Consider the following 10865-nt stretch of genomic DNA (forward strand, 5'->3'; position numbering starts at 1 on the left):
ATATCAAGTATGAGAATTTGGGATGTTACATTAGTGGTATCAGAGCAGTTCGTCCTTAGAACTTGCGGGTTGTGTGCCTTTCCGTGAAGAGTTGAGTATAAATGACATGAATTGTCATGTCTTTCGAAGTTTAAAACATAGAATGAGTGCAACCGACTTAAGGTTTTAAGAATAGAAAAGCATCTTGATAAAGAGAAATGAGGGTGCACATTCATGACTTTATCAAAGAGGAATTTCCTTTCTTAATTCTGAAGGTTTGAGGTAAGAAAGAGTTAGAGTTTTAGTGTTGTTTCCTGTAGTAATTCATGTCTTGTTCTTGCCTTTGTGGTGGTGTAATGTGCTCTATAATAGTAGAGGAATGCAGATTCAAGGACAACTTGAGTTGTATACCTTTATTAGAATAAGTTTAAGCCTTTGAGACAAATTCTTGCCTCGAAGATAAGGTGTTAGAAGACTAAAAATTTAGGCTTCAAAGGAAGAGTAAAGATGTTGGTGTTTAGAAGTAATGTTTTAAGAAGTTTTCCAGAACCAAATCAGGAGATTAGATATCTTACGAAGAGTTGAGTTCAAAGGCTAGATTAAGAGAAGCTCTGGATAAGCATGAATGTAGCAAGGTTTGAGAAATCAGTTTCGTTTACTATATCAGTAACATTAAAAGTCATAAGAGAAGGAAGTGTTGGTGAGAAACGGAGTGGCATTGTGTGAGATTGGTAACATGGATCGATGTATCAGTAATGGTTGGAATCTCAATAAGATAGTGGTTAAAAAAATAAATAAATAAATAAATAAGTAGAAGAAGAAGATTTTGAGAAGCAGTCAGATAAGGCATAGAGTATAGAAGAAATGAAGTATTTTAAGATCTTAGTCTAAGTGAATAATTGTCATTCTTTCATAGATTTAAGGCGTGATCATAAGAGAGGTTTGATAGTTTCAATTCGATTTTAGGTGGTTATAGTTTTAAGAAGTGTTGAGTTTAAGGAAAACAAACGATTTATATATCAGAAGTTGATCCAGTTAAAAATGGGTTTAACGAAGATAAGTGGTGAAGAAAAGACAAATCTTTATGGTGTATGAATCCTTGGTTGGTGTTGTGAAGTAGGTATTAGAATTTTCACATGATATTATCTTGGATTATTAGTCTGTGTGTAATTTACATATATTATGTCTAGTATAGGGTTGTTGTAGTACCGTTCAGTTAGGTGCTGATTTAGTACTGTTTGGTTTGTTACCGTTCGGTCAAATGATTATTGGGAATCGTTCGGTCAAGTGTTGAGTTGTTACCGTTCGTTCAAATGATTATTAGGTTCCATTCGATTAAACTCGTTTTAAGATGGTCAGTTTTAGGAAATTAATTTTCTTAGATAAAATTCATCAAACAGTGGGTATGCGTAAAATGTAAAAAGTATAGAGAGCAAGAACATTCAACACAGAATTTTTATCCTGGTTCGATTCAAAAGAATCTACATCCAGTTGATAATCACAATAAAGAGTGATTAACGTTTTCACTAAATTTTTTTAAAGATTTACAATAGAGTGAATAAAAAGAATGATAAAAACTCTCCTTCGGCAAACGAACCAGAACAGCGCAGATTAAAATCTTCCTTCGATAGACGAACCGGTAGTTGACCGTCTTGACAACTCAAAGAGAACCGCTTCGATTTTCCACACACTGTATTCTCAAAAAGCTCATAGCTATTTCCTTAGAGTTTTAGAAGAACCTTATATAGCCAACTATTCTGAAATCACAGAGATGAATTATAATTGTCATAGATAAACGATTAACCATTACCCCGAAGATGGTCTTACCCTTGTAATAAATAAAATCTATCTTACACTACTTAAACAAATTGATGCTACTAGAAAAAAAAAAAAAAAAAAAAAACCGACAGATCTGACTTACCTTACCGTGAATCAAGAGAAAGAAAAAAAAAATGATAGTTAGTTAGTTTACGTTAGATTTAATTAATAATACTAATAATAATACTACTACTAATAATAAAGATGTTCTAGAGTCGATCAGAAGTGATCGTTAATTATTACACTCCAACAAAAATAAAATAAAATAAAATCATAAAGACTATTCATCGGTAGAAGGCGGTCGTAAGGAAAGCCCCGTGGAAGGAGCTTTGATGCGAAACGGCATGGGTGGAGTAACTTTCTCTTCTTCTTCATGTATAGCGGGGATGGGAAAGAGATCTAGGAGCCTTGGAGTCTGTGGAATTACCCATGAAGGATCTTCGGTAGTGAAAAAAAAAAAATTATAATAATAATAATAGTAGTAGTCAGAGATAAATAAAGAAAATTAGAAAAAAAAAAAAAGGTTTACCATACATAAACGGCGGAAGGAGGGCATATGAAGGTTCAGATGTACCAGGGACGTTTTGCGGCAAGCGTCGATGTTTCACCCGATTTCCATGGTTTTGAAACCAACAATAGACGCTATATTCTCCAACTTCTCCGTACTCCTTGAGTCGTCCTGTAATCTCGCGAATTTTATCTCGACTAGGATTAATGATCCCATGATTGAAGATGTTCAGCAAGATTCCAACTTGTTCCGGGGTAGATCGCCATCGTTTATGAACTGTCTTGGCTTCCATATCCATTTTCTAAGTTTTGATCATAAAGTAAAGTAAAGTAAAAAGTAAAAAGATTTATTACAGTGAAGTCAGGTTCCAATTTAAGTTAAGTTTTTCATTTTGCTTCTTCTTGTTAGTTCAATTTTCATTGTCCAATTTTTGAAGTCTCAATGTCCAAAAATAGATCTGTTTCACGGTCCTCGCAAATGTTCCTAAACGGATCTACGTTCGTGTCCATTTTGTGCATACATATAAAGTTTTTTTTCTAAAGTTTCATTTTTACGGGGTACGTGGCGTTGTTCTACCCGATTGTCTCTGCCATACCTTCAAACGAAGGGAGATTAACGTCTGGTTTCCAGCCGATATACCCTTATCTTTGTTAAGACAGTGTATTCTTAGTTTTAGTTAATAAAAAATGAAAAATAGTAGAAGAAGAAAGCAAGTAAAGGAGCAGAAGTAATATAACGAGCGGAAAGTAAAGAAGAGAGTAGAATATAATTGCGAGTAATAAAAGCTCAGAAAAGAAAAAAGTGCATGAAAGGAAGCAAGAAGAAGAAAGGAAAGAAAAGAAGCAAGAAGTAAAGAAGAAGGAGAAGCTGGGTAAAGGAAAGGAAAAGATAAGAGAAAAGAAGTACTTACTCGAGGCGGAGCAAAGCCCTGGAACATAAAGATTGAAGCTTGCCGAAAGGCTCTCCGATCTATCACACTCAGTCGTTCTAATCCCACAAGCTCTCACACTCAGAACTCTCAGCGCTCAGATCTCACTCACACCCAGAGGATCGCTCGAAAGCTCTCTCACTTAGAAGACCTCACACTCTCTCACACACTCAAAAATCGCAACGCCTCAAAGTGTCGCTCAACGCGGTTCGCTCCTCCTTATATAGCCAAAATCTCACTGTGCCCACAGTTCCGGTCAGGCATACCGGAGGCTTCAATAGTATCGGTTAAAAAAAAAAATAATAATAAATAAATGGTAGTAGTATCTAATCTTTTCTGCATTTTGGAAGTATAAAATATTCAAATTAGAAAGGATCTTCTAGTAAAATAATTTAACCATTCGGTATAGAAGGTCATATGATAAAATGGTTTGGAGAAATATCAACTTAGTCAGAGTGGTTTGGAATAGGAAAACAGGTGACTATACATGGGAATTAGAAGATGATGTAAAACATTCTTATCCCCATCTTTTTTTTGTGAAGTGTCGAATTTTCGAGGTCGAAAATTTTTGTTGTTGGGGAGAATGTAAGACCCATGAAAAAAAAATATTTAAATTTAATAAATAGTTATTTTTTTTATTTTTTTATTTTTATTTTATAAAGTTAATAAAAGTATGGTAAAAAAAAATAAAATTTATAAAATTTAAATATTTTTTTTTTCATGGGTCTTACATTTTGAAATCTGAGTTTAAATTTATGTAATTAATGTGAGATATTTTATATTTTCAAATGAATGACTGTAGAAATGTTACAGTTTTCATATTATTTATGTAATATCAAGTATGAGAATTTGGGATGTTACAATCATCTACTAATTTAAGCATTGAAATACCAGATAACCCCTATAGTATTACGGAGTCCTGGACTGAAGATTTGGATTACTAAACAGTTTAGAAATTATTTGAAATTTGGTGTTGAAGACAGTTAATCTCTCGACCCACTATAAAACAGATAAATTTCAAGTAATTTTTTTAATAAATTAAGTAAATTTTAAAAATAATATATAATTGATTATATCTTTTGTATTATGTATATAAATAATAATAAAGTATTTAACAACCCTGCGAAAAAGCAAAACTGTATAAATGTGTTATGTTTGGGTCCATTTTATCCTTGAAGCATCATTTATTGCATTCGTAAACAGGTAAAGTAACAATTAATAAAACTTTTAAGGCTTAACTTGAACCTAGCTGTGCCATTAATTGCCTTATTTTGTGGGCTACATTAAACTCATTTATAACGATTTGAGATTTACGTACATGTTGGTGAATTTTGAAATGATTAAACATAAAAAGCTGGTGATACTTTGTACTGAAACATTACTCTTTTGAAGTTATTATTTGACCACACTGTACCTTCAGTATGCAAAAATACTTTGAAGAGAAAGAGATTAGTAAGAAAAATATTAAATATGAAATTCATTTGGTTGAAAAATAAGTTAATTAAAAAAATAAATAAGAAGTAATATTCAATATGAAACATATTTGATTGAATAGAAATAAAAAAGAAATGAAACGGCGAGATGATTTCAAAATGATGTGATTTGATTGATTTAAGAATAAAAGTATCGTAGAAACAAAATTACAATTTTTACTAAACGTTGCGATTTCTTAGGAAAACGCAGAACCTCACCCAACTTGAATCATGGTCTGACCAAAATTTTCATTTACCAAACTACTCTGACCAAAAGCAAAAGCCGAAAGGAGTACACAGCCCTTGACTTGGAGGGTAGGACAGTAATTTTCTTCAAAAGTTACACAGTAATTTTTGGGTTTAATATTTTTATACTTCTTATTTATTTTGGGATTTTTTTTCAAATAGATATTTTTTTTATTTTTCTTCTCAAATGATATCAAAATATGTTACGTGAAATAGGTTAGATTAAAAAATTAAATAAAAATGTTTTTGAAAATTAAATTTTAAATATCGAAATTAGGATTCTTGAAAACCAAACTGGAAATGAGATTTACAAAAGTCAAATTAGGGTTCTTGAAATTGGGAACGAGATTCCTGAAAACCAAATTGAGAACGAGATTTATGTGATTACGGTTGTTGCGATTTGAAGCTTTCTATGTTTTTGGACTTTCTCTTTGTAGGTACGCGAAGAACGCAAAGGGATTTGGGTTTCCATTGAGTCCATGATTTGAATGGTGAATTAGAAAACACAATTAGGGTGCATGATTTCGCTTTCTGGTGTGCTTTTCTTGCTGGTGTGCATCACGATGAAGTGCGAGTTACCCGTGGTGGAGAATAAATGAGGCTCGCGAAGGTGTTTATGCTCATGGTTACGTTTGACCTGAGTTTTGGACTCATGGGTTCGCCATGGTTGTTGCGAGTGGTTCGATCTCGTGCAATGATGGATAGACTCGTTATTACGGCGTCGCGATTGAGTTTTTGCTATATGAGCTTTTGTTTTTTTGGATTGGGGTTCGCGATGATGATGATCGCAACTAAGGCTTGCCGTTGTTTTTGAGTTTTTTGAATCTAGTTTCTTCGCAGGTTTTCATGGTGGCGTGAGATGGTTGATGCAATGGAAACATGGAAGAACTTGCAATTTCTGATTAACTCAAGAAAGAAGATGGTTTTGCAATGGTAGTGGTTGTGTGGCGGCGCATGGAGGCTAGTGGTGACATTTTTCCGTGGCTCCCATGGATTGTTAGGGTTTTTTTTAGGAGAAAGGTTGAAAATGATGACTTGACAGAATGTGGTGACAACTCAGCTTAATGTGATGATCATGCATCTGTCAGGTCAATTAATGATTTCACCTCACCTTTATTTTAACTGTGTTAATCCAATTTAACACAGAGATTCAATTGTATTGATTTTTCTCTAAAGGATCAAATTTAGAAAAAGAAGAAAAAGAACTTTAGAAAAAATCCAACATAAATATGAATGATCTGAATGATTAAATACAGTTTTTTGTAGTCTTCAATTTCGGTCATGATAATAGCAAAATTTTTACTTTTACAAAATGGGTAAAATGATTGTTTTTTGAATTTTAATGGATTTTATTTTTCTGTTCCTATTGTTGTAACTTCAAATAAATTATATTTGGGAACGCTTTAAGAGTGAATAAAAAATATTGAAAGTCTTTCATTAACTTAAGAGGTAAACAAAAAAAATATACTAGGAAGGGTAACCTATGGCAGAGTAATTATAATTAAGATCTTTTAGTTGGTTTTTTACCTTTCTATTTACCCTTCCTGTGTCTCTGGAACTCACTTACGATTCAGTCACTCTACTTTGACTTAACAGTATCGGGAATCTTGGTTCATCTCATTCTGATCTCTAACTGGGTGCAAACCATTGGGCGCGAGTCTCCACGCGGACGAGGCAACGAGTGGCCTCGTGTGCCACCCGAGCAAGAGGCACCCATTGTTTTCTTCCACTCTGTACCCTTCTCCCGCCTCAGGGTATAGACCAAGCAACATCCTCGCCTGTCTAAACGCGTTCGAACCCATGCGAACCGGTTCCAACCCGCCCAAACCGAGCCGCGCTCTCCACTGACCCAGCGTTTCGTGCCTCTCCACTCGTTCATCTCCCTCACACGCCACAACGTTACATATCTGCCTCCCCAAGTACATCTCCGCCATCACCAACGCCTGTTCATTCGGCGCCGCCACCGATCCCTCCATCGAGTCAAACAAACTAGAGTAATAGTACAATGCCTCCGTGAACCGCTCCAGAAAAACCGGACCGTTGTGATTCGCTTCTTGCTCCACCACGGTAACAATCTCCGGTTTAATCCTCTTAACCGTGGCTAACACCTTTTCAATGTCAACAGGTCGCGCCAGCAAGCGGTGAAGCTCGAAGATAGAGTTAACCGCGACGAATTCTCCTGCTCGGATGTCGAGAACGGACGGATCTAGATCAGCTAAACTGTTACACACGAATCCGCGGAACTGAAATTGAATCCTAATTTTTCGAGCGAGTTCCGCCAGTTTCAAACCGACCTGACTAAGCGTGTCGGAATCGGGGTCGTCGAGCCGCGGCGGTCCGATCCCGCTGAGGCGGAACGCTGGCGGACCCCCCGGACGGACCGCTAGTGCTTGCATGAACGCCGGCCACTGCAACCCCTGCTTCAGGCCAAAATCGATGACATGCACCGTGTCCGCGGTGGCGAATGCTTCGAGGATTGCGTGGTTCGCCGTGAAGTGCGCGAATTTCAGGTACGGGCTCGATTCGTAGAAATGTGTGTGAAGCATGTCGGAGTAGGAAGAGTCTAGAGTTTCGTAAGGATAGAATCCATAGATTCTTCGAGCCAGAGCTTGAGCGAAGAACGATGCAACCTTCCCCATTGAACCTCCTTGCGACACAGCGAGGGTTCCTGCATGCTTCACAAGGCTTGAAGCGAGGCTCGCGTTTCCTAATTGAACGGCCTCCGCGCAGGCCATGAGTGCATGGACGAGATACACGCCGGCTTCCTCCACCAGAACCACCGGAAGAATGTTGTCCGATGAAATCGCGGGCCACAACGGAGATGAAGAACTCTTGAATCGCTTGTGGCAATTCTGATTTTCTGTTTGTGGATAATCTTCGACGTATGGCAATGGAATCGCTGTTAGATCGTTCTCGGGGACAGTGATTAACGGCGATGGAATGACAGCGTTGTTGCTGTTGGTGGTGATGGTGTGATTGGGCGCGTTGTTGAGAATGTTCTGGACCCAACCGTAAAGATCGGTCGGGTCGTAATGCACAGTGTTGGAGGCGAGATGGGAAATCCCATCTTCCTCCATTACCATCTCCAATTGGTCGAGCTTGTGTGCCACGTCAACCATGTCCGAGGAACACACTTTGTATCCTACGCCTGCCAACAACTTGTCTTCATTTTCTTCTTCCTCAAACATCTTCTTCCCCTTCCCACTGCCTGAACATTCCCCTTTCACTTCACTTGCGTCTCCCATTCCTTCCCACTTCGTCTTACTAAGCGGGCTTCAGGAAAACAAGAAAACAACAAAAACAGAGAAACTGTTGCTGATGCTGTTTTTTTCTTGGCTCTCCAGATCTTAAATACTGTTACTTTTGGGCGGTGTATGTGCGAATAATAACATAATGTGATGATACGTGTATGCTAGAAATGAAGCTTTGTTTTAGGGTTATACAAGAGCCGTGACAGCACCGCAATGCTAAGAACGAAAGATGCTGGCTGATGGAGATGACACAGTATCTGTTCACATTACGTTCTATTTCAATCTTTCAATCACGCTCTACTTCACGCGCGTGCTTTAACGTTCCTATGTGTAAGTGATTGATTGTCTTTGATAATTTTTGTGGATTAGGCCAATCAACAATGTCCTAATAGCAACACCAACATTTATGATGGTGAGAGAGAATCTCTTCTCTCGCTCAACATTTGATTGGGCATAGTCATAATCTTTTATTAGTATTGAATTTGAGCAATAAGTGCTCTTAATATCCTCTTCATTCATTATATACTCTCTTTTGGCATATGATAGCATACATCATTGGATCAGCCGCTAACATTTAATAGATGTGAATGCTACTACGTGTAGGGACAGCCTGCCTGATAATACAGTGTAATGAGCTCGGTAGGATTTGGAGAATAAATCGACATCAGTTTGATAGGCCAAACGGTTTTTCTCTTTAATGTTGCTGTTGCCGAACAATAAATCTCGAGAATATGCCAGTTCCATCACAGGCATGGAGTCCAACATCAATTCTAACTCACCGTGAACTAATCATGTAAGATTTTCTGTTTTTTACGACTCTAATTCATTTTAAGCCTTCGTTCATTCATTCTCCACGCAAATATATTATTATGTTTGCTTATTCTCTTCACTTTTTCAAACTTACTTTTCTTGGTTTTTTTTTTTCTATCCGATTCTTAAGCTTTTTAATTTTATTTTGTTAAAAATTAAATATGAAACTACTCATTTTAAAATTAAAAACTAAGTAATTTAATATTTTGAAAAAACAAAAAATATTTTGAGAAAAAATGGATGATTGTGCTTCCTTAAAATCAGTGAATATATATATATATATATATATATATATATATATATATATATATATATATATATATATATATATATATATATATATATGGGTTTCTTAACGCGTCTACGCCTGTGTTTTTCAGTTGCTACATTTTAGCAATGTGTACTGAATTTTAGTAGATAAAAATACTCTTATATATCATTGATTCTAAGTTTTAAGGTTAAGGGTATTTTAATTAAATTTCATTTTTAAATTAAGTCACAGAAGGGATGAGAGAGGTGAGTAAGGGTTTGAGTTTTTTTAGTTTTGATGATGAAAATTATTAAAATACCCTTAACCTTAAAACTTAGAATCCATCATATATATATATATATATATATATATATTCATTAAATTTGTTTGTTTGTGAATGAATGAGTTAATAAATTTAATTGAAATGTTAGAGTACATTTAATGCAAGATATTCTCTTTTGTTATAAGATATCGTTTTTACAAGATTTCCTATGAAAGCGACATTCAAGGAGAAAAAGAGTTCTTGTAGAAGGACTCTCAACATCTGAAGAAAAATATTTTTGTGTATTGTTATACTAGCAAATATTAAATTGTAAGACTAATAAAAATGTAATTAAAATTCAGAGAGAGATTTACTATTGGAGATCAAATTACATGAAATTTTGTATACTATCTTGCACAATAAGACTCAATAAAAACTAATATAAGATTTCAAAATATAAAATGTAACATCTCAAAATTATACAGTCAACAACTATATAATAGAATATTAACATGTATTAATATGATAAAACAGTTTTACAATTAAAATAGAGCAGTGTGCAAAAATGGCCGAACGACCTTACATATACACACAAAATAACGAGCGTTCACAAAAGAGTGAGGACGAACGGTTTACAAAACAATGACCGAACGTACAACTATTTAGAACCAGAAAAGAGCGCTCGCTCACAGCCACTCGCTCTACTAACTAAGCTAACTAAAACTGAACGCCTTTACTGTTCGGCCTTCACTTCCACGTCTACTAGATTTTCTTCAACCAGGATTTCTTCTTCAAGCGCTTGCTCCAGAGAAGCATCTCCATCTGCTCACATCCACACGGATGATCATTGCAAGGACATGACGGATATACATATACAGACAACACAATGGAAAATGCAAGGGTAAGCTTATTGAATTTAATTCAAGTCAAACAGATATTTCATACTTATCAAATTCAGAAAGTACATTCACAACATATACATTCAATTCATACATAAATTTCATCCAAAATCCTGATACTAGACCGACCGTCCGGACTGTATGAATCCTGTGTAGCTAAGGCGTCCATGCACTCAGGTGGGGTAACTGGAATGCTCATCAGTAGCCACCTGAGGTTAGTCTGTTCTGTCCAAGTTACAGTTATGGACTAGACCTCCTGCCATTCCCACGCATGACATACTCCTCTCTACTTGAGAACGAGCACTCACGGAATATCAGGATGAACCACCATCTAAGCTTACCACGTTCATACTTACAAATCTCAATTTCCATTCAAGAGTCGTTCCTCCCTGGAACGCTCGTTCAAAAACCATAATCACAATTTCAACTCTTATAGTGTTCG

General features: G+C 36.0%; 1 protein-coding gene across 1 annotated transcript; it reads right to left on the reverse strand.

Annotated features, from left to right (window-relative positions):
• Window positions 1–6361: 6361 nt before the first annotated feature.
• On the reverse strand, window positions 6362–8752 carry LOC148192934 (DELLA protein 1-like). Its single transcript, XM_088098885.1, has one exon. The coding sequence runs from the start codon at window positions 8194–8196 to the stop codon at window positions 6541–6543; it is 1656 nt and encodes a 551-aa protein (XP_087955011.1). The 5' UTR covers window positions 8197–8752; the 3' UTR covers window positions 6362–6540.
• Window positions 8753–10865: the final 2113 nt, after the last annotated feature.

This window comes from Vigna umbellata, chromosome 9 (genome assembly GCF_029865625.1).
Source record: "Vigna umbellata cultivar VRB3 chromosome 9, Vumbellata_1.0, whole genome shotgun sequence".
NCBI lineage: Eukaryota > Viridiplantae > Streptophyta > Magnoliopsida > Fabales > Fabaceae > Vigna > Vigna umbellata.

Coding starts and splice junctions, on each gene's coding strand:
- LOC148192934 (XM_088098885.1), bottom strand. CDS start 8,196: ATGGGAGACGCAAGTGAAGTGAAAGGGGAATGTTCAGGCAGTGGGAAG.